Source organism: Schistocerca piceifrons, chromosome 8 (assembly GCF_021461385.2).
Source record: "Schistocerca piceifrons isolate TAMUIC-IGC-003096 chromosome 8, iqSchPice1.1, whole genome shotgun sequence".
Lineage (NCBI taxonomy): Eukaryota > Metazoa > Arthropoda > Insecta > Orthoptera > Acrididae > Schistocerca > Schistocerca piceifrons.
The window spans coordinates 335244953-335270286 of record NC_060145.1 but is presented as its reverse complement, the minus strand read 5'-3'; the positions used below and the strand labels follow the sequence as shown (position 1 = coordinate 335270286).

At 38.4% G+C, this 25334-nt stretch overlaps 1 protein-coding gene across 1 annotated transcript in view; it reads left to right on the top strand.

Annotated features, from left to right (window-relative positions):
- Nucleotides 1–25052, top strand: part of LOC124712014 (periodic tryptophan protein 1 homolog) — a 55262-nt gene extending 30210 nt beyond the window's left edge. The window contains exons 6-11 of the mRNA XM_047242306.1: nt 7564–7738; nt 8760–8918; nt 11088–11196; nt 12700–12790; nt 15817–16050; nt 24611–25052. Of these exons, the coding sequence (XP_047098262.1) occupies nt 7564–7738; nt 8760–8918; nt 11088–11196; nt 12700–12790; nt 15817–16050; nt 24611–24939 (1097 nt within the window). The 3' untranslated portion in view covers nt 24940–25052. The remainder of the gene's footprint in view (nt 1–7563; nt 7739–8759; nt 8919–11087; nt 11197–12699; nt 12791–15816; nt 16051–24610) is intronic.
- Nucleotides 25053–25334: the final 282 nt, after the last annotated feature.

Below are 25334 nucleotides of genomic sequence, written 5' to 3'. Positions count from 1 at the left end.
GTTCATTAAACGACTGTGGGGAACTGTATCGAACGCCTTGCGGAAGTCAAGAAACACGGCATCTACCTGGGAACCCGTGTCTATAGCCCTCGTGAGTCTCGTGGACGAATAGCGCGAGCTGGGTTTCACACGATCGTCTTTTTCGAAACCCATGCTGATTCCTACAGAATAGATTTCTAGTCTTCAGAAAAGTCATTATACTTGAACATAATACGTGTTCCAAAATTCTACAACTGATCGACGTTAGAGATATTGGTCTATAGTTCTGCACATCTGTTCGACATCCCTTCTTGAAAAAGGGGATGACCTGTGCACTTTTCCAATCCTTTGGAACGCTATGCTCTTCTAGAGACCTACGGTACACCGCTGCAAGAAGAAAGTTTCGAGAGTCAAACAGTATATTGCTCCCTCCTACGTATATCTCGCGAAGAGACCATGAGGATAAAATCAGAGAGATTAGAGCCCACACAGAAGCATACTGACAATCCTTCTTTCCACGAACAAAACGAGACTGGAATAGAAGGGAGAACCGATAGAGGTTCTCAAGGTACCCTCCGCCACACACCGTCAGGTGGCGTGCGGAGTATGGATGTAGATGTAGATGTCCATTAAACTAGCCCTTAGCTATGTTCGTTCCTACACTGTCAAGAGTATTCTAATCTTTTGTTACTCCCTTGGCAGTCTTCAGGCTATATACCAGTGCTACTCATCTCACCCACCAGTTACTTCTATCTGAGATCTTATGTTTTAGCTGGGTGGCTAGTCGTTTTCATTTGGACCTCTAGTCATGTTGGGATTTCAGGCAATGAAAGAACTGACCAGTTGGCCAAGCTGGTTACCAGGATGCTGATTCTGGAAATGGACCTTCAGTCGTTTATATTCCATAGATTGCCGGAAATCTGGAACTAAGAATGGTCTGCCCTTATCTCCCCAAACAAACTGGGGACAATAAAGGAGACCATGACCACACAGCAATCTTCCTTGTGTGCTTCTCTGCTGACTCTGCATTGGCCACACTTGGCTGACCCATGGCCACATTCTCCAACATGAGAATCCCCCCTCACTGCAGATGTGGGGCCCGCCTGATGGTGGCCCACTTATTCATAGACTGCCCTCATTTGGCTGATTTGAGGCGGAATCTTAATCATCCTGACACGCTACCTCTGATGCTAGCAGACGATGCCAAAGCGGCATCTCATGTTACGTTTCACCTGCGAAGATTGTTTCTATTCATCCCTGTAACACATTCTGACCTCAGATTAGATTAGATTAGATTAATACTAGTTCCATGGATCATGAATACGATATTTCGTAATGATGTGGAATGAGTCGAATTTTCTAATACATGACATAATTAGGTTAATTTAATAACATACTTAAGTTAATATAACCACTTTATTTTTTTGTGTTTTTTGTTTTTCTTTATTTTGTATTTTTATTTTTTAAATATTTTTTCTTTTTTTTTTTTCTTAATTTATGTCTAAAAATTCCTCTATGGAGTAGAAGGAGTTGTCATTCACAAATTCTTTTAATTTCTTCTTAAATACTTGTTGGTTATCTGTCAGACTTTTGATACTATTTGGTAAGTGACCAAAGACTTAAGTGCCAGTATAATTCACCCCTTTCTGTGCCAAAGTTAGATTTAATCTTGAATAGTGAAGATCATCCTTTCTCCTAGTATTGTAGTTATGCACACTGCTATTACTTTTGAATTGGGTTTGGATGTTAATAACAAATTTCATAAGAGAGTATATATACTGAGAAGCTACTGTGAATATCCCTAGATCCTTAAATAAATGTCTGCAGGATGATCTTGGGTGGACTCCAGCTATTATTCTGATTACACGCTTTTGTGCAATAAATACTTTATTCCTCAGTGATGAATTCCCCCAAAATATGATGCCATATGAAAGCAATGAGTGAAAATAGGCGTAGTAAGCTAATTTACCAAGATGTTTATCACCAAAATTTGCAATGACCCTTATTGCATAAGTAGCTGAACTCAAACGTTTCAGCAGATCATCAATGCGTTTCTTCCAATTTAATCTCTCATCAGTGGACACACCTAAAAATTTGGAATATTCTACCTTAGCTATATGCTTCTGATTAAGGTCTATATTTATTAATGGCATCATACCATTCCCTGTACGGAACTGTATGTACTGTGTCTTACCAAAATTCAGTGAGAGTCCGTTTACAAGGAACCACTTAGTAATTTTCTGAAAGACAGTATTGACAATTTCATCAGTTAATTCTTGTTTGTCAGGTGTGATTACTATACTTGTATCATCAGCAAAGAGAACTAACTTTGCCTCTTCATGAATATAGAATGGCAAGTCATTAATATATAATAAGAACAACAAAGGACCCAAGACTGACCCTTGTGGAACCCCATTCTTGATAGTTCCCCAGTTTGAGGAATGTGCTGATCTTTGCATGTTACGAGAACTACTTATTTCAACTTTCTGTACTCTTCCAGTTAGGTACGAATTAAACCATTTGTGCACTGTCCCACTCATGCTACAATACTTGAGCTTGTCTAGCAGAATTTCATGATTTACACAATCAAAAGCCTTTGAGAGATCACAAAAAATCCCAATGGGTGGTGTTCGGTTATTCAGATCATTCAAAATTTGACTGGTGAAAGCATATATGGCATTTTCTGTTGAAAAACATTTCTGGAAACCAAACTGACATTTTGTTAGCACTTCATTTTTACAGATATGTGAAGCTACTCTTGAATACATTACTTTCTCAAAAATTTTGGATAAAGTTGTTAGAAGGGAGATTGGACGGTAATTGTTGACATCAGATCTATCCCCCTTTTTATGCAAAGGTTTAACAATAGCATATTTCAGTCTATCAGGGAAAATGCCCTGTTCCAGAGAGCTATTACACAGGTGGCTGAGAATCTTACTTATCTGTTGAGAACAAGCTTTTAGTATTTTGCTGGAAATGCCATCAATTCCATGTGAGTTTTTGCTTTTAAGCAAGTTTATTATTTTCCTAATTTCAGAGGGAGAAGTGGATGAGATTTCAATTGTATCAAATTGCATAGGTATGGCCTCTTCCATTAACAGCCTAGCATCTTCTAATGAACACCTGGATCCTACTATATCCACAACATTTAGAAAATGATTATTAAAAATATTTTCAACTTCTGACTTTTTGTTCGTAAAGTTTTCATTGAATTTGATGGTAATACTGTCTTCCTCTGCTCTTGGTTGACCTGTTTCTCTTTTAATAATATTCCAAATTGTTTTAATTTTATTATCAGAATTGCTGATTTCAGACATGATACACATACTCCTGGATTTTTTAATAACTTTTCTTAATATAAAACAGTAGTTTTTATAATTTTTGATAGTTTCTGGGTCACTACTCTTTCTTGCTGTCAGATACATTTCCCTTTTCCGGTTACAAGATATTTTTATACCCTTAGTAAGCCATGGTTTGTTACAAGGTTTCTTAAGATTATATTTAACAATTTTCTTGGGGAAGCAGTTTTCAAATGCATTTACAAAAATGTCATGAAATAAATTATATTTTAAATTGGCATCAGGTTCACGGTACACCTCATCCCAGTCTAACTGCTGTAGGCTTTCCCTGAAATTTGCAATTGTTAAATCGTTGACTGAACGTACTACTTTGGAGGACTGTTTAGTATTGCTGAATGGAGCTATGTCATATATTGTAACTAGCTGTGCACCATGATCAGAAAGACCATTCTCAACAGGCTGAGCATTTATCTGGTTAAACTTATCTTGGTCTATAAAGAAGTTATCTATCAGTGAGCTGCTATCCTTTACCACCCGAGTAGGAAAATCAATAACGGGTGTCAAATTGAAAGAACCGAGTAATACTTCAAGGTCATTTTTCCTATACCAGTGGTCACATGGTGTTCAGAGAGGCAGATTATGTCAACTGGGTTGGGTGACTTTAATTCATCAATGCAATTACCTAGGACTGAGATACAACTTGGTGGAGATAAAATTTCTGGTGATTGGTGAAAATTTATAATTGATAGCTGTGATTGGTGATCAAATGTGCTAGAATTGTGCTGTTTAATTTCTTTCCTAAACTTAAGATTTGTTTCAATCCTGACCTCTCGTAGAACTTGACATCTTTCTGTCTTACCTATCCTAAAAAAGGTGCTGCTCCAACACCTGTAATCACTGGTATTTTACCATTCATGGCAGTGCCTCCCCCCCTTAAATTTCCTGCTATTACCCCAGCCAGTTTCCCCTTCCCTTTCCTGTTGAGATGTAGGCCGTGCCTGGTATAGTCCCACCTACTGAGATAATCAACAGGAACCACACCAATATGAGCCCCCGCACCCGACCCAAGCAGCTGTTCCGACTCCAAATTAACTCTCCAAACAGAAGAGTTCAAATGAGGCCGGTCATGGCGTCTCAGGACAGATACAAATTCAACATTGGTGTGTCTCGATGCCGACGCAATCTTTACCAGGTCACACTATATACTGTACCCAGGATCTCTGTCGATGCTGTTCCCTGGCCCTCCCACAATAACCACGGTGTCTTCCCTGGTAAATCCTTTACAGAGTGAACCTAAATCCTCTGTCACCTGATCCAGACTAGCACTTGGTTTGAAAAAATTTGTGACCTGGTATTCTGGTCCTAATTCCTCCTGCAGAAGTTGGCCTACACCTCTGGCATGAGAACTGCGTAACAACAAAACTTTCTTCCTTTTCGATGACTTTTCTACATTCTTTTTCAATTTCCTATTGAAAGTTTGTTGTGTCCTGTCTACACCTACCTCTGCTTGAGGCTCATCAGTTTCTAACTGAAGCAACAGGTCAAACTTATTTTTGACATTCACCACAAAACTGTCAGACTTAGTTCTAGGCCTGTTCCTTCTGCTACCTGTTGCCACTTTCCACCTCTCTTTGCCCTTCTCCCTCCTTAACCTGTCCAGATCTTCCCTAGCCTGATCTAGCTCAGCCTGAAGGGCAGCAATTTTCCCCTCCTGTTCCACTATCTTCCTATCTCTGCTGCAAATCCTACATAACCACTGATGAGCCTGATCCACTTTCCCAACACCCACGCCACTGCAGTCCCCCCCAGTGAAAAAAACTACTACATCCATCACACCAAACCCCGGAACTAACAATTCTACGGCAAGTCAGGCACTTCTCACTCATGACAAAAATAATACTTTAGCTAGAATAAATCAATTAAATTACCGAAAATCAAAAAAGATGTTACAAGAATTAAGCCTATTCACAAATGTATATAAGCAAGTTTCTGATTTAAAATTCCGCTGTTTTTCTGAGATCTGTATTAAAACAATGAAGGTATACGCTATTTATTATATATTTCACTCGATGGAATGAAAAAAAGGACAATTAAACGAGATACTTTAACTTTGATTCTCCAAAAACATTACGAGAATTAGGCCTATAAACAAATGTATATAGGCAAGTTTCTGATATAAAGTTACGCTGTTTTTCTGAAATCTGTATTAAAACAATGAAGTTATATGCTATTTATAGTAGTTTACTTATTTGTTACCGAGAAACTAGTTAAATTACCGTGAAACAAGAAACAAACACGTTTACAAAATTTAAGCCTAAGCGCTACTTCGCGAAGTTATGATCTTTTCGTGTTTTCTGAAAAAATATGCAAAGAAAAGTCAAACCTTTGATGGCAAGACTAAACGATACACTAATGCACGTATTTAATTTGTTGTCGGCGTTAAACTAAATTATATTCTTGTCTAAATCACTTAACTTTCTGGAAATGGTTTCTGGCGTCACTTACCTCATTGACTGCCTGAGGGCTCAGTGGGGCACCCCTCTCCTGCTAGCTGCTACAAATTTGATTTCCACAAACATCTGTTTTTCTCAAAACTTTGTGTCAGTGCTTTGGGATCTTATAGATCATCACTAGGAATGTTAAAAAGTAGAAACTCTTGCTGTGGACTCCACATGCAATGTGCTGGAAAGCACATCTGCAAGCCACTATAGTGCACAGTGCAACCTAGTTGGATTATCATTGAAGAGGAATTCAACTGAGGTCACTTTGAAAGAACTTCCTAGCTTCATGTGTTCTAGAAAGGATGCACTGTATATAAAGCAGTATGACCAGACTGAGATTTGAACTAACCCTTGAGAGAGGACAATAGAAGGAAGGGTAGATTTTAGTGTGCCATCAAGATTGTTAGATATGCAAGTAGGTGTGTGTGTGTGTGTGTGTGTGTGTGTGTGTGTCCATTCCTATAACACTCAAGGAAAAACTGTCCTTTATTATCATTAGAGCCGCCAGTGGCTCAGAAAGGCATTCAGTATGCTACAACAAAAATTTGTGATTGCTTGCACAATAGCATAAAATATAAATCTAAAATCATTTCTCCCAGACAGCTCTTTCTATTCATGGATGAATTTCTGTTTAAAAATTGATAGTCTGTAAAATATATATATTTTTTAAGTGTAGCAACGTGAGTAGGACAAAAAAAGTCTTCATTAGTGTTACCACTAATCATCTGTCATGTATACCTGTAAAATGACTCATTCCACATCATTTTGATAAAAAAATCATTCAGTAATCTATGGAACTTATAACTAGCTACCTACTTCGTCCAAGATTCTGCTGATATCAGATTAGTGGGGCACTACTCCCACTTCACATTAGGCATGCCTTAACTCCAGGTTTGATGTATCATAAAAGTCCTGAACAGTCCAAAGTCCAAATGTACAATTCAGTCTCTCTCATGTTGTAACTGTTGAAGAGTCTCCACCTTGGTCTGATGCTCAATGTTGCTGGTGCTGTTCTCAGCAGAAGATTCATTCAGACATGCATTGTTTCCTTTACTGCAACTAGGTTCACTGTGGGGTGATGAACTTGTTGAACAACCACCATGAACTCTGAACTGTGAACTGCCAGCTAAGCTGTGGAGTGCAACTTTTCTAAGTAGTGCAGAGTCATAAAGTGTCTCTGTGAAACACTGTTCCAGTCGTGCACCTGCGGCCAGAGTGGACTGAACAGCATGGATTGTGGTGTGGGGCACACTCCAGTAGCTCTAGAGTAGAGTAACTGCAACCATGGCTGAAACTTCGATTTCATTCAGTAAAATTAATTTTTGCCATATCCAGAAAACTTTTATGTTAATTTTGAGGAATTTTCACATTGGTTGAATAATTTTTCCCTGGTTTCATCTTTCTCTTTTGAGTTCTGAGGCATACATTTACCCGACGCATTAATTTAAAATGTAATGTGCATAATCTAATCCCCTAACTTCAATTACCAATTCCATGAATTCTCTTCACACTGGGTTCAGAAGTATTTTTCAGCCTCCCTTCTGCTGCCTTTTTCATACCTGCTTTGCTCGGAGCTGCTCAAAGAAGACCCCTAGGTTATATTTAAGGAGTCATTCTCTTTAGCTGCTCACTATTCTTATTAGCTATGTCCCAAATCCTAGTGCTCTACTGACTGGTTTGTGGGGCTGTACTGACAGGCATGGTTTTGTATATCTATATGTGGTTTGCTGTCTATTTTTCAGTGGATCGCAGACACTTAATTGGCTTCTTGCTTACTTTCGCAGGTAACTTGTGTGCTGTTGGCAGCATGTCTCCCATAATTGATGTTTGGGACCTTGATATTATTGATAGTCTGGAGCCAGCATTTAGATTGGGCAATAAAGCTAAGAAGAAGAAAGGAATTAAGCGACATGGTCATAGAGATGCAGTACTTGACATAACATGGAATACACACCTTCCGTAAGACTGTACCTGATTTTTTAAATTTTTTAGTGGTAGTATGCAAATTTCTTGAAGTACCCCTGCTATCAAAAAGTATGTGTGCACGCATGTTCTTGCGCATGCACTCACTTGCTCACTTACATAGTGGTACGAAAATTGATGCTACTAGTAGCTCACAGGTATGTTGCAAGGTGATGAGACAAACTGAAGAGATGAAAAGTGAACATTTTGAGGAGGAAGAATTGTAGGGAGAAGGGATTGGGCAATGAGAGTAGAGATGGAATGACCATAACGTAATGAGAGATTGCTACATTTCCAAGAATTTTATTATATGTCTCACTCGCTGACCAGGAACAGAATTACACTGAAAACAGTTCTTTTCTTCTCTTATTATTCTGAGACTCTAAGGCATGCCATACTGGGGAAGATACTATCAATATTACACAATGATGTACTTGGTTAGTGATTTATGAAGTAGTCTAGAATCTAGGGGCAGAATTGAAAATGAGCAGATTTTAAGGGCAGAGGATGGAGGAAAACAAATGTTGTATCTGGAGTGCAGGCTTTACACAAGGCACACCAAGTAGTGTTGTATGGTAGAAAGTAAACGTACAGTTGAATACCATTATGATATAAGCATTTCTCTGTAGTTTGCTGAGTATTAACATGTGGACAAGTGCCTTTGGGAAGACAACACAGGGAAGTTTGTATTTGTGTGACATCAGATGGAATTTTACATCATAACTTAAATGTTGTTCTTGCTGCCACAATGTGTTACTTTTTTATTAAATATAATGTACAAATAGACAGTATTCATATTATACTCTAACATAATGTTATGTTTCAAGCAAGCAACAAAAAACCACACCTTGCTCATAAGGCTAGGCATCAGTGTGCAGTTATTTGTTATACATTTATAATTAATATACAGTCCTTATCGAACAAGTTACATCATTATAGGAATACTTCATTGCGTTATTTTTTCTCATGTTAGTTTAAACCTATGGTATGTTCCAATTCAAACCTTGTATGTTTACAGGCACATTTTAGCAAGTGGCTCAGTGGATCAGACTGTACTATTATGGGATCTGGACAACGGCAAGGCAGCTACGACACTTACTCAGTTTTGTGAGAAGGTAACAAGTGTGAAATGGCATCCTTTTGAGTCTCAGCTGCTTCTTACTGGATGTTGTGATAAGTAAGTGTGATAATACAAATTACAAATATCACACCAGGAACAACAAAATTATATGAACACTCTCTCTCTCTCTCTCTCTCTCTCACACACACACACACACTCACACACACTCACACTCACTCACTTCTTCTTACCAATGCAACTGTTCCATCATGTTACATATAGATCAGTTTTTTTAGATGAATAAGAAATACATTATTGAGGCTTTATAGAAATGTGCTTGCTACAAACTATTAATAATCATGAAAACATATGCAAAACATAGTGGACTGTATAACCCTGTTGCTCTTATTTCGCATAGAGTATTTAGTATTGACAGTAAAGTAAGTTTTTGTAGAGAAATGAAAGTATAATTCAGGAATGTGATAGAAAATTCTAATGTTGTTGATTTATTCAGTTCTTTTGACTGTCAGAGGGGTATGTTGTAATGAAACTGAACAACGTGATGTAGTAGTGAGATACTGATCATGCTTTTGGGAGGATAGTGTTTCAAATTCCCAGAAAACAGTACAGATTCAAGCTTTCTGTGGTTTCCCCAAATCAGTAAAGCAAATGCTGAAAAAGCTTCTTTGAAAAGGACGTGGTTGCTTGTTATCCAGGGATAGTTTCAATGAAAAGGGCATGGTTGCTTGTTCGCCATCTCTAATGATCATGGTGTTGAAAGTACAGTAAATCCCGCTTTTATTTTCCCGGAAGTAACGCTTTCCCATCGTTCACCACATTTTTTTTATCACTCCCGTCAAATTTCTTATGCCAAATGGTAATTTACACCTGATTTTGCTTTAACACATTTATAATTTTCATGCAATTTACACTTTATGAAAAATGTTTGTGCAGAAAAAACTTATGTAATTGACATAAAATGATGCTGACATGGCATTGGCTGTCAAGTAGTGTTTATAAACATTACATGGTTAAATTGCTTGGCACCAGGGTGCTCCACTCAGCGGATCTGTGATGGTAAATTGTTAAATGTTGGCTCAATTCATGCCATATCTCCTGCCTCTGCCAAGCCCCACTCGGCATGGAGGCTGATGGGATTTACTAAGTTCGTTTGATTAATAATGTCATGATCAATCGCAACCATTTCCATACTGCTGCACATGTGTAGTTTCATGTCTTTTGCGATCTGTATTTAGCGTGTTCCGTCCTTTGGCCATTTGTAGTGCTAGTTGACACCTTTGCCAACTTTGCATTGCTCTGATCCCCCCCCTCCCCAGCACAGCACCAGTTATGTATTTTTTCATGCTTAGCAAGACATGTTTTGAGATAAAACGGTCTCCATGCAATATTTATGCATGTATTTTTTGATGTTTCATAAACAAACAGTGTGATTGATAGTTTGCTTATGTGTGGTTTTCTACTTAATTGACAAGGCTCAGTACCTGATAATCTCAAAAAGACAACTGCAGTGCAAGAGACACAAACGGCACATATGCAAACACCACACAAAATACTTATGTAAATATTTACACTTGACAATGAGAAAAAGTTTTTGAAACGTGTCGTGCTAAGCATGAACCACTCTCTTGTTGTGCTTGCATGCGCACACACACACACACACACACACACACACACACACACACACACACACACACACAAAATCCCCGTTCCCCGCTCTCCTCTCCTGGTATCTCTTTCCTCGCACATCACTCCTGCCTCCAAACCATGTTCTCTCTCTTCCACAACACCTTTCTTGCCCCATTTGGTTAGTGGACTTCACTATTTTGTTTTGTCTTCTCTAACGGCCTACTATGATATTGTGATGTGGAGATTTAAATTTGTACCAGGAGTGCAGACCTGTACTCACAAACAAACAAACAAAATTAGGTACATAAGTTTTTTGAGGTGATAACAAAAATCTTGCCAGCTCTAATGACCTTGATGCCGGCGGGATGTTAAACCTAATCTTCCTTCTTTCCTTCTGTCCTTTCTTCATTTCTTTAAACCTTTGACTACCCTTCCTATGGTCAATGCATCAGATGATTCTATTGCAACAATCTTGTTGTTTTTAACAGTAAACAAAGTGCACAAAATCATTGGACATAGTGATCTTCTTGATAGATCAGATAGCTAGATAATCTAATTAAGCATATATAGTTCCAGTTTACTATATTTTACCAGTGATTACAGATGTTCATCGCATTGTGTTGCTTTTCTTTTCTTTAGACTGGCAAGAGTTTATGACTGTCGAATTGACGATTGTTTCAAAGCTTGGGAACTTGAAGGAGAAGTTGAGAGAGTATTATGGAACCACTTCAACCCATTTCAGTTTCTGGTAAGTCTTGTACTAATTGTATGCAAGGTGAGGAAAACAGTACTCATTGCAAGTTAGATACGAAAGAGTGAAGGCATGTAAATCTTGAAATATTTCACTCACTTCATAAATCATACAGATTTCATGTAACACCTTGTTTCTCCTTTTCATCTCAGAATACATAAAAATTGCCGTCACTAATGTTCAGTTACTTCATACTTTCAAGTCCTTCCCTTAGACACATATCTCTGAGCCAAATCCAGACCACAGCCAGTCTTCTAACTCTGCCTTTATGCAAGTAACTGTGTGTGCCAGCTCTGCATACACAATTATCTCCTGCACCTGTGGCCTTTTCATGTCAAACGTTGCCTCTCCTGGCATCACTGATCTTTAACTTCCTACCTCCTTCTTTATAAATGTGGTGCAATCTATCCTTACGTAAAGTTATTGCTCAAATAATTTCGATGTGGCTGTGGGTACTTGTATGACACCCTTATGTATGCACCTGTTTTGACCACTAGAAAGAATCCTATCTATACAGTCTTAAACTGCTCATATATTTCAGATTCATTAATGGCATTTTTATTATTTGAATCTATATAGAAGACATTCCATGAGAATCTTAGAACCTTTGCCACATATCAGTTTACCCTGTCCAGAAGGCCAGTTTTGATGTCAGCTTCTAGTTGTCATACAGGTCCATGTAAACCTCTGTCCAAGTATATTGAACTTCTTGCCAAAATTTTCTGGCGTGATATTTCTGCTCTGTCTGATGCACAAAAACATCATCTGTACCCTACATCTTTCACATCACTAATAAACAGGGAGTCTATAATACAAGAGGCCATTTCAGACTGCTCTACTATGTCCTCTATTAACACTTCATGTTCCATTTACCATGCCTTAGTACAAAGAAGGAAACTTCTTCCCTGCCTCTTTCTAGACCCTCAACTATGATATTTTACTACCCACCCAAATTGCATGATAATCATTGCTCACAACGTCATTTGTGTCATAAGCCATACCCTTGTAAAGGACCTAAAGGCGCCTGACAGTCCGATGTACCCAAACACCAACTCAATTGCAGTGAGCAGCATCTTTTAATCTCATCAGAGGTGAGGCTATCGACCATGCTGTTTGCAACTCGGCTGCAACATCAGTATTGCATAATCATGGATTGCTGTTGTGAAACTATGGCAAGGTTTAACTTGACTGCCCAGCTGCAGAGTTGCCCATTTCCCCAGACTGCTTTTCTTTTATTTTGTCCCCAAATTTCTATACAGCAGACCACCACCGCAACCACCCTACCCCCATGTGCATAAAAACCACATTTTCCACATCCTGCTTTTACCTGAAAGACAAGTGATGATGGGGTATCCACTTAATTGTTGTTCATATTATTTCCACCTTGGTGGCCTGTTACTTTTGCTAACATCCATAATTAACTTTCTTTCATACTTTTGGTGTTTTCTGTATTAAAGAACAATATGAATGCAGTTTTAATAACTAAATGTTATTGTACAGGCAGGAACAGAAAGTGGAACAGTATATTGTGTTGACTGTCGTAATGAGAAAGCGATTTGGCAGCTGGCTGCACACCATGGAGAAGTTGCAGGTAATTGCTAGTGCTGCTGTGCCATAACCTATTCCTTTAACTTTAATTGTTGATTAGTATCAGTTGACTCCAGAGAAAACTTGCTTTGTATTTGATTATATAAAGAAATAAAGAAGACAACTTTCTTCGCGTGTTGAACAACAAGAAATCAATAAATAATGCTGGGACAGAATTAAATTACTGTATTTCTAAGAACTCTTTATTCTGCCAGAGCAACTAAATTGAAAGGGGGCGGGTGCATTTTATCATTTCTGACATCATGTTGAATGAAATGTTAAACTACCTTTAAAGGAAGACTCTGGTGCTTATGCAGTACTGAGGTCGACATGAGAACTATGTTTGTTTTTGCACGTACGAGATGTTATCAAAAAGTAACAGGAATTTTTTAATACTGATGGTTTTATGCACCTGATTTTCATTTATTTATTTATCAATATTATGAAAAGGAAAGTTGCCACTCACCATTTAGCGGAGATGCTGACTCAATCACAACATAAAGACTGTCACAAATAAAGCTTTTGGCCTGTAAGGTGTTCATCAAAAATAGAGGTGCACACGCGCACGCGCGCGCGCACACACACACACACACACACACACACACACACACACGAGACTGCAGTGTCAGGCAACTGTAGCCACACTGAAAGTAGCAGCGCCAGTGCATGATGGAAGTGACAGCTGGGTGAAGATAAGGAGGATGGGGCAGGTAGGGGTGGCGGGCAGTGCTCCTGGGCAGCATGCAGGGATGAGGTAGAGAGAGGGTAGGGCAGTTATGAGTAGTCGGGAGGCTATACAGAGGGCAGAGGAGAGGTGGGGAGGTGGCGAGGGTATCAGAAAAGGAGAGACGTGAAGAGACTGGGTGTGATGGTGGAATGGGGCCTGTACAATACTTGAATGGGAACAGGAAGGCTGGATGGGTGAGAACAATGACTAACGAAAATTGAGGCCAGTTGGCCTACAGGAACATAGTATATATTGCATGGCAAATTCCCACCTGCGCAGTTCAGAAAAGCTGGTGTTGGTGTGAAGGATCCGTATGGCACGTGCTGTGAAGCAGTCATTGAAATGAAGGCTGCTGTATTTGGCTGTGTGCTCAGCAACAGGGTGATCAACTTGTTTCTTGAGCATAGTTTGTCAGTGGCCATTCATGTGGACAGACAGCTTGTTGGTTTCATGCACACATGGAATGCAGCACAGTGGTTGCAGTGTAGCTTGTAGATCACATGACTGGTTTCGCAGGTGGCCCTGCCTTTAATGTTTGTGACTAGACTGGGGTAGGTGGTGGTGGGAAGATGTATGTGACAGGTCTTGCGTCTAGGTCTCCTTACCTCCACCCAGCCACCACTCCCATCATGCACTGGTGCTGCTGCTCGCAGTGTAGCTCTGGTTGCCTGAGGATGCAGTCTCGTGTGTGTGTGTGTGTGTGTGTGTGTGTGTGTGTGTGTGTGTGTGTGTGTTTGATAAATGCCTCACGGACCGAAAGCTCTATGTGTGACAATCTTGTAGTTGTGCCTATCTGTAACTCAGCGTCTCCGCTAGATGGTTAATGGCAACTTTCATTTTCATAATATTGTTGCAGTCCATCCTGCATTTTCCATTGTGTGATTTATTTATTTTTGTATTTTATCTTGTTGGTACAGACGTTCCTGATGTACGTTCATGTTTAGAGTTGTTTTGAATATTTAGTTTATTGTTGACGATTGAGAAACTTTTTCATGTTTTCGAGTGCTCGGTGAATTTTTACTTTCAGAAAAATGGAGCAAAGAATGTGTTTGAAAAATTGAATAAAGTGCAGCACTACATTTGAAATATTGATTGTGGCTTTTGTTGAATCTACTAGGAGGAAGACATGAGTTTACAAGTGGTATAAATGTTTCAAAAAGGGTCAAGAAGACAATGAAGATGACAACTGGCCTGGAAGCCCTTGCACATCAATTACTGATGATGTGGAAGTAGTAAAGGAAATGGTTCTGGAAAGTTGCCATCAGAGATGTTGCTGATGATCTTGGAGAAACCCTTGGCTCATGCCAAGTAATTTGTTCGGGTGTTTTGGGCATGAAACATGTAGCAGCAAAGTTTTTTCAAAAATTGTTGAATTTTACCAAAAACGATGTTGCACACACATTGCCCAAGAATTGCTAAATGAAGTTGACAACAGTCCATAACTTCTAAAGAAGGTTATGACAGGTGAAGAAACATTGGCATATGGGTACGGTGTCAAAACCAAGGCCCAATTTTCTCAGCGGAAACTGTCTGAAATGCCAAGACCAATAATAATTCGACAAGCTCAGTCATGTGAAGATTCTTCTAACCGATTTCTTCGATTACAATGAGATAGTGCATATTGGGTCCTGCCTTATGATCATATGGCTGATAAGTAATACTACCTGGAAGTTATGTGTCATTTTCATGAAGCAATGTGAGGAAAACAACCAGAATTGTGACAAAACCACTCATGGAAATTGCATCACAATAATCTTTCACCTCACACCTTAATACTTGCTCATGATTTTTTGACAAAAACAAATCCATTATGTTGCCCTAGTCACCATATTTGTCAGACAGTCCCCTGCAACTTCTTTCTGTTCCCAGTGCTGAAGAGAACATGAAACGATGTTGTTTTGCCACCATTGATGAGATAAAACCAGAATCACTGAAGGAGATGAACACCTTAACAAAAAGTGAGTTCCAGAAGTGCTTCTAAGAGTGTGAAAAGCACTGGCCAAGTGTGTTATATCTCAGGGAGCTTACTTTGAAGGGGACAAAGTTGATGTTAATGAATAAATGATTCTTTAATAAAAACAAAAATTACCATCACATTTTGATCACACCTTGTATGTTTCATTTGTTCCATATCTAATGTAAAAACCAGTGTAATATGTCTGTTCATCATTAGCTTTTCCAGGCAAATTTCTATTTTATTTGAAATTGCTAGATTTATGTCTCATATCAAATCACTATATTATTTATTTATTTGTACAATTTTGTGCCATTTCATTGGGTTTTCCTTGCATGTTTTATTACAGGACTGTCTCTGAGCTGTTCCTGCCCTGGCCTCCTTGTTACAGCAGGCAGTGACAAGAAAGTGTGTGTGTGGGACATTTCAGAAGACACGCCTGTACATGTCGCTGAGAAAACGTACAATATGGGGGCTATCCAGTGTCTAGATGCTTGTCCTGATGCCCCATTTCTTTTCTGTGTTGGCGGTGAAAAGAGTGATTGTAATTTCCGTGTTCTTGATCTCATGCAATATTCTACTGGTAAGTGTGCACTGTTTCTCAGTACCATCAGTGTAGCGGAATACAATGAAAGTAAGTAGTGTTAATATATCAAAAGTAGTTTTGGGTCAGGAAAGACAAGTTAAATTGCCTTTGCCTTAAACAATATTCTTTAAACATTTGTAATTACAGCTGTTCTATTTTCAGCTACACTCCAAATTCATGCACACTTTTATCTGATAAGCCAATTGAATTACTGTGTGTGTGTGTGTGTGTGTGTGTGTGTGTGAAAGAGAGAGAGTGAGTTCAGAACCCAAATATCTGCCCTACAAAGCAGGCCACTGCAACTCTCAAAAGTTCTTGAGAAAATTGACTGAAGTTTTCTGATCATCTTTAATACCTTAGACCAGTGGTCCCCCACTTTTTTGTAACATGACCCATTATTTTTCTGGAAACATTTTCATGACTCAGTATATACATATGTATGCTCTGTCACTACGCAGTAGTTAACAATAATATAAAAATTATATATAATATGAACCTGAACTCAGTATTGTACAAAAAAAATGCTTTGCTGAACAATAACTTGGAAAATGGTGAAGGGAACATAATTAAAGGAAAAAACAAAACAATATTGTGGCCCATTAGAATTTTATTTCATGCAGATTATACGGAGAACTTAATGAGATTTGTGGTATTGTTTAGTCTTGGTGTCAATGCCACTTTCTGTATCTGGATTGAAGCTTGTTGGTTTTAGTCGTAAATTGTTTGCCACGCGAAGTTTGTTTCTATACTTAAAACAAAAAAACATTTACATAAGTAAGTAGTTGTGAATTCCATTAGTTCCTTCAAAGCTATATTTGCAAGCACCCAATACTCTCCCTTTAATGTGATCCAAATGGGATTAAGCTTAATTCTTGAAGTAAAGTTTTCAAAGAAGAATCACATGATAGTTCTATCAGGGAATCTTCCACAGGTGCCGAAAGTTTTAACTTTCTAAGGTTGTCCTCTTCAGACGCATTTCTTATCCATAGTAGTTCATTAGGAATCGTTGGAAAGTAATGCCTACAACAAGAAATCAGTACTAACTCTTTCGGGACGGAGCGCATTTCCCCAAGGCAGAGCAATTTGGCGGTGCTGTGCAGGTTCCACATCCCTTAGGTTTTTTTCGTTGCTTACAAAATCTACAGTTTTTGACTTATTGGTGTAATTTTTAAAATAAAGCTTAATTTTTAAAATAAAGCTTAAAACATGCTCTTTACTGGCATACAATTTTCATTATTCCATATCAGGCACTTTTTGACTTGGCAGTGGTGTTAAAACAGAAAAAAATGATATATATATGAAGCAACCATTGGTTGCGAAAGCTTGAATTTTGTGTGTATGTTTGTGTGTGGTGTTTTTTTTAAAGTTGAGAGGTGATGCATTGAATTAGACATATTAAAATTAGTTGTATCTTATTCTTTAAAATTTTAGCTTTAAAACGACATATGAAGTACAATTTTATCTTTTATGGGACGTCCGTGGGAAGAAAAATAAAAAGTCCATTTGGAGGGATGACAAATTTGATCTATGTCAATAAACTACAAAATTTCATAAAATTTGCTTAAAACAAATTTTACAACTTTAGCATATTGATTTTTCGATAGGCAACCATATTTAAGTCTTTTCAGTACTTTGCTACTTTGTGATACCTGTTGAAGCACTCAGGCACACGAAGAGAAGGGTTGGACGGACAAGTTTCGCAACAAACGGGGGAGCGTTTTCGCTCTCCTGGCTTGGAGCGATCACTGCAAATGACGCAGTCACCCTGTTTTCCGGTGTCCATTCTTGCGATAGCATGGTACAGGCCGCCCATCCTGTGTAGGTCACCAGGCTCAGAGCGTGGCCTCTTCCTCGATGGGTTTGGTTGAGCCCTGACGCTGCCCACAAGCTCCTTAACGAGACTCTTTCGAAACTGCAAATAACTCTTTGGTTCCTCTCCTCTTTTCTTTGCTATGATGACATATGGCAAGTAAGCATTGACGATCCCCACCTGAAATTAGCCAAATAATTCCCCTTTTGTCAAAATAAAAATTTACTAAGTAGGTCAAGACGTATTAGAAAAGTGAATCTCATACCTCGAATAACCAGAAGAAAATTTTCCTCCACCATTTGAGGGATTTTCTGGCAAAATGGTACGACGCACAATAGTGATCGGCTCTGTCTATGGCTCCCATATTTGCCGTGTAGTCACAAATCATTGATGGCTTCTGGATCACCTCTTCACTGCCTCCCTGCTTTTTGTGGGTGATTTATTGCATAGCATCTTTGTGATGAGTAGATTCCATAATAACCGGCCTTGTGTCTTTCCACTCTAGAATATCTGCCACTGCGTTCTCGAACGCCTTCACATCGCTCTTTTTTAGTTTTGCCAGCTTTTTTCCCTTTACCTGCAAGTAAAAAAAATAGTAAAATTTGTATAGTTCTATTTTGCAAAATATTTAGTGAAATAAGCTAATTATGTTGACTGGTAAACCTTTACGGTTTGCCATTATTGTCCCGGTTAGATGAGTTTTTTTCTTTCTTCAGTTCCTCCACCAATTGTAAGCTTGTATAATATCTGTCTGTGTACATATGCCCCCCCTGAGCCGGGCAATCTTGCTGTAGTCACACAAACAAATGAAGGACGATTCGGGACATAAAGGGAAGTTCAGAGCGCACCAAGGACTCCGTCGTAGGAGACCCATAGTACGGCTCAAATGTTGAAATGTATCCTGTTTCGTAATTGGCCAGGACGTAGACTCGTAGGTCCCACTTCGTCGGTTTCTGAGGATTATAGCACTTGAACGCAGTTCTTCCCTTGAAACAGGCGGTAGGCTCATCCACTGCAACTTTTTTCCTGGAGAAAAGTGCTCTCGACACTTGCTGTCAATGAAATCGGCAACATTCTTCACTTTTTGGGCTTGAGTAGCTAACTTTGATGAGCCCTGAGAAGCCGGAGGACAAATTTGAAAAGCCCGGATGCAAAAATTGGTCACGGAAAATTACTTCTGGAAAAAAGTCCGGCTTTGTTGTCCAATCAGTAGAAAAGTAGGCTTTTATGTCACTTTTTTCATTCATTGCCATGTTGAGAATGGTACCCAAAAAGATTTTATTTCCATCAGTCACATCATGCCAGCCTTTCCACTGCGAACAGGGTTTCAGGGGCTCATTTTTTCAATCTTATCACGGGCGTATCGGTTTGTCTTGGCTACAGTGTCATTCAAACGTTCATCAGAAAAATATAGTTGGAAGAAATCTAGGAAACTCCTACAATTTGTCACTGCTTCAGAAATTTTTTCTCTTTGTGGCACAAAATCGATATCATTAGGAAGCTCCCCTTTTCCTGTAATATCTGTCCATACACCTCTGCCCCGATGAGCACAACTATTCGTGCCACTGCCGTCATTCAAATCACCACCGTCCTCTTAATTTTCTTCAACGACGGTTTCCTCATTTTCTTCTTCATTTCCCTTTTCATCTTCCTCTTCATCTTTTTCATCATCATCATCATCATCATCAATACTTCCTGACCACTCACTCTCACCATCATCTTCATCTATATTCCACTCTTCATTACTGTCATTCAGCAAACTCTCAATGTCCATATTAGATAAACGAGCCATAATTATGTAGCTCCTAACACGAAAATCACCACTTCATTCGGAAGACAATAAATCACTGAAGTGCAAACATAAACATGACTGCAGGTGTCACGAGCTCCCTAGCAACAGTGTGACCAATTAGCAGAGTGCTGAGGGGAAGACTGGGAGGAGAAGGGTTGAGCATGCGCCGATCACCCGCGCTCTGCGTGTAGTTCACATTTTTCCCAACAGAATGTGTCCCGTCCCGTGTCGATAATCCAAGCCAGTCCTTAGATACAGCGCTGGGTGTGTAACATGATAATCGGGCCATGTATACGGGCCTCGCATCACATAGCGACTGCCACATTGGGCCACATATACGGGCCTCGCGTCCTGAAAGGGTTAAGTAACACTCTTGAATAAGCAAACAACTATTAGTGGCATTAACGTGAAACTATCTGATTCTTTTCTGTTCGCTATGTGGGAGCGACCTAACTATCATTTTGAAAATGGAGGTGGTTGAACTTAATTGTACTTTTCTGTATTGGGTGAAAAACAATAACAGGAAAATTAGGAACATGTTTAATAAGGAATACTTCAAATCTAAATGATTTCTAGTAAAATTATTTCAGAATAAGTACCGGAAACTATAGGTCAGTGCTTAAAGATGTTCCTTCATGGCAGCTGCTGTTTCCTCATTAATTTTCATTCCACATGTTTCTAAGAAATCGTTGAGGTGTGGGAATGCATCAAAACAGCTCTTTTTCACTTTACTGCCCCATCTTTCAAGTTTTTTTAATAGTTGGTTCTATTTTATCTTGGACATAGAACTTGTGGACATCCTTCCCTTGCAGCGATAAGTTGAGGCTATTAAGAGCACTGAATATGTCACCCAAATATGAAAGACTATTAGCCAGTTTTCCTCATTTAACATGTCCAAGAAACTGCTCACAGATTTTGCATCACTTTTGTGCTCCAACAGGCTGATTCTCAGCTCATCTCGAAGCTCAAATAATCTTGATAGCACATTCCCTCCTGATAACCAGCGTACTTCACAGTGAAGGAGAATTGTTTTGTGTTCACTGCCCATCTCATCATCAATCTTGAATTTTGAGGTCTAGATGTAAAGAAATTCACAATTTTCACTGCATCATTAATGATTTTCTTTAGGCTTTCAGGCAGACCCCTATGCACAAGAGCCTATCTGTGCAGGCTACAGTGAGTCCACTGAACAGAAGAGGCAAGTGCCCTAACTTTGGCAATAAAATCTGAGTAAACGTGACATAGCATGGGCACCATCAGTCATCAGTGCAACACATTTTGTCCACTCTATTTCATTTTTTACCATAAAACCATCAAGACATTTAAAAAAATTCTTCCCCTATTGTTGTCATGGCAAACATTTACAAAAGAGCATTTCTTCTTCTATACTCCCATTAAATTCAAACGTAACAAAAGCTAAAAGAACAGACTCGTCAGTTATATCTGTGCTTTCATCAAGCTGAAGTGAAAAGTAGTAGTAGTCACTTTGCTTGAAAACTGTGATCATGGACTGTTTTACAAATTCTGACATTTCATTGATCCTTCTCTTTACCATTGTGTTTGATAGGGGTATTTTGTCAGTTAGTCTTGTGTGCATTTCGCTAAATAAAGCATCTGATATCATTTTGGCCACTGGTAAAATAATATCCTCTCCTATGATGAGAGCTGCCCCTATTCTGGCTATCAATAATGACAGTCGATATGAAGCAATTGTAACTTGCTTATTTTGTTCTCCAGAAGTCGAGTTTGTCATCACTGATTTTGATTTTAAAAATTCTCGTTTTTTGTTTTGGAAAAAATTGATTGACTTACTTACGTATTCTGGATGTTTCTTTGATAAATGGCTTTTCAGTTTTGAGGGTTTGATACTCTCATTAGTAAGTACTTCAAAGCTCACAACACACTGAGGAAGTGTCTCTTGATGTGTGCGAAAAAATACAAATCCATATTTCAAATAACAATCATTGTATTTACGAAAGCAAAATTTTGACTTCTTCTGGAAGGAGTTCAGCCCACTAACACAGGCACCTTTAGGTGTATTGCATTATGCACTGGTACGGGGTGTGGAAGATTCGTCGTAATTACTTGAAGTCTGTCTTTAACAGAACGATCCCATTTTAATCCACACATCCATAGTGAAATAAAATGAAACAAGTGGCCACAATAAACACGCATGCACACACTATACCAACAAACAAAGCACGCACTCACAGTCATGAGTCATTGTTGTAAGTGGAAGGGAAAGTGGTGTTGCATTATCACAATTACCAATGAGTCCTGTGCCTGCCCTGTTCTCGTTTCGCCCAGAGCAGTTATTAAGCCGCTACAGTTTATCGCTTAGAATGATATGATTTTGTATATAACTGTTCAGATTATAAAACTTTCCTCTTGAAATAAGATTTCATGTTTTCAGTTGGTAAGATATTTTACTTCAGTATTTTAAAAATCGTCTGGCGACCCACCTGAATAGGTCTCGCAACTGCGAAGTAGAATGTTTACCAGCCATGTGTGCATGGAGTTCAATTCACGACTGATACATATTTTTAAACAAAGAAATGTTCTGTGAGCATTTCCATGAAGCCTAAAATATATAAAGATGAAAAAATAATTCATTATGTTTTTTTATTCAAACAATCTTTATTAACAGTGTTTTATAAACTACAGTTATATAAAGATTTATATTTGCAGTGAAACCATATTTTTGAGTGCAGTATATAATTTGAAACAAGAAGACGTGCTCTCCTTGTCAAATAAGTGTACATGGATTTGGACTGTAGTCATTTTCAATAAAAATGGCTATTATTTACATATTAATTAGCACATATTTGATGAATTTTATATTGAAGTGGTGTAGGTATTCAAACTAAATAGAAAAAGACAAGAAAAATAGTGACAAAAATGAGACTTAATTCAGTGATCCCCACACTTCACTGAAACACTCACAGAACAAGCATCTTTGTTTAAAAATGTGCATTTGACTGGAATCCAACACAAAGCGTCAACATGGCAGGCGAGCATTTTACCGCAGGGCCATAAGACTCGTTGGAAGACTGAGCTGGTTATTAAGGATCCTTGGGAAAACTTCAATTTTCTCGGGACTCTTCTTAGAGTTGCACAGAACTGCTTCGACTGATGGATATTTCGGTTTTGAACTTCTTATCATAAATATAAAAAATTACAAAAATATGGTTGTCATGTGGGTGTCTTTGTGTGTGTGTGGTGAATGAGGGAGAAGTATCTCAGTTTTTATGTTGCTGGTATAATGTGGAAGGGGAGGGGGGGGGGGGGCTTTAGGTAAGTTCTTTCTCAAGTTATGTTCTCCCCCGTTTTATTCCAGTTAAATAGTGAAAGATTGTAGAATCAGTAGTTAAACACAAAGATGAATAGATTGAAGTGTAAAAGTGTCTTACCTGAGAAGGTAGAAAGGAAAGGAGAATTGAAGTATTTGCCAATAAATTTGTTCAGGTATTTGGAGCATGTGGGAGGCTGGACAGGATATAAACTGGTATAGCAATGTAACAAAATTTGGTTTCTTAATTTTGCAAGCAATGGCAAGCACAGCTGACAATAAGTTGAAATAACCGGATGTAGGAGTGTAGTGTAGATGTTGTTAGACAAGAAGCAGAAGAAATGAGGACATAAAATAACAAATAGGATAAAAAAAGAAAGAACGAAAGCTTTGGAGATTCAGCCCCTCAGAAAATCAGAAGGGGTGGTGTCTTTTTTTTTTTTTTTTTTTTTTTTTTTGTTTGGGGGGGGGGGGGGGAGGGAGATCAAGAGTAAGCTTTTAAAATGGAATTAGGGCTTAGTGTGATGGCAGGTACGAAATGAAGAAAACAGGGACCTAAGAAAGAAATAGACAGAAAATATTAGGTAACTGAAACTGAAAGCAATTTCTGTAACATCACATTCCCAGAGTGTTATTTTTGCTTAAACCCACCTCTTCATGTAGTCAGGGGGGTCTTGTAATTACCATTGTATCATTGACAACTGCTCTTGTGGGTGGGGTTGGGCCATCCCCCACTGTCAGATAAAATATCCACACTTGCAGATGCTATAAATATAATGGGAATCATTATGGGACCTGCTCCAGTAGAAATACATAAGATATATGGAGGCAGAATAACTGGATTATATAACAGAATATGGGGTAACAGTTACCTCCTCTAGGCTGAACTGATTTATATTCACCATTGTTTTTCCAATTACATTGATTTGTCTTAAGACTGTCAAGTAGTGCCTTTACAGCCAATTACTGTTTCCATCTCCCTTGAAGGAAAGAAAATTCCAACCTGAAGTCATTAAAGGCTGTGTGGAACACCTGTAAAAATGAACAGTTGTCAACAGTATTATTATACAGTGTGTCTCATGAGGAATGGTCAATATTTCAGGGATATGACAGGAATGACCACCCAAAATAAAGCGTGGTACACATGGGCTATAAAATCCTTTTCTTGAGATCTATGAGGACTTGTCCAGTACAAAAATGTTTCACTGTGCTCAAACTCTGCATTTTAGAGCCCATGACTTTTTTGCTCCGAATGGGCATTCCTGTCATTCCTGAATAATGACAATTTCTCCTGGTCACCCTGTGTACTATATCCTCTAATTGTCGTAGAGAGTGCTTAGTAAAGCAGATACATCGAGACAGGTATAGATCATTGAACCAACCACTTATGTTGCTGATGTCCGTTTGTAGAGTTACTCTTTCGGTAGTATTCCACATGACTTAGGCATTGGTGAAATGTTTACTGAAGAAGTGTTACCCCTGTGCTATGAATGAGATACACGAAGAATGTGTGTAAGTTTGTAATAAAACATGCACCTATATTTTAAAGTATTAACATAAGCATATTCGTGCAAATAACAAAAACATCTTAGTATTAAGTAATGATTTGGTGCATATTAATCATATGAAGCATTATATATCAGTCGGTCTCATTTGTGTGTTTTAGTGGAAAAGAGATTTTCTTCAAGACCTTTGCTGCAAGCTGTTCCAGAAAAGGAATCTGACAGTACTGAGGCCAAAACTGAAACTGAAGAAGGCTCAGTTGGAAAGAAATCATCTTCAGGAACATTATTCTCATCTGTGTCAAATAAGGCATCCAAAAGTATGTTTTCCAAAAGTGAAACTGAAGAAACTATGGATGTCTCGGAGACACCAGTAACTGCATTAGCTGCTCTTTCTCTAGATAACACCACAACATGGGAGAAACCTTCAACGAGTTATAAACCTGGAAGTGCCAAGAAAAAGGGTTTGAAATCAAAGAAAAGAAAGAGATAGCAGCTGTAGACAGTTACCTGTGTGCTTGTTTTGTACATTGTCCTGTTATATTGTAGCCCCTAAAGCTACAGTCGTGCTTGTAATTTATTAATAAATAACTTTGTTAAAATTAATGTAATGTTATTCATACATTAATACTCCCTTCAAAACTTAATAACTATTCATCCTTGAGACTTCAAGATACTTTAAGGTTTTAACTTCAATAGAGGCTACTGTTGGTTCTTCTGTCTACCATAATATCACCTACCAAATTGTGTTGTGGTAGTATTTATTATATATTTCAGATAAACTGTGCAAATGCCATTATGTTTTATTAAAATAGTCTTATATTCTTCACAAAATCTAGTAATTCCTATCTCAACTATCTGCTCATTATCGTTATAGTTTTGTTTTTT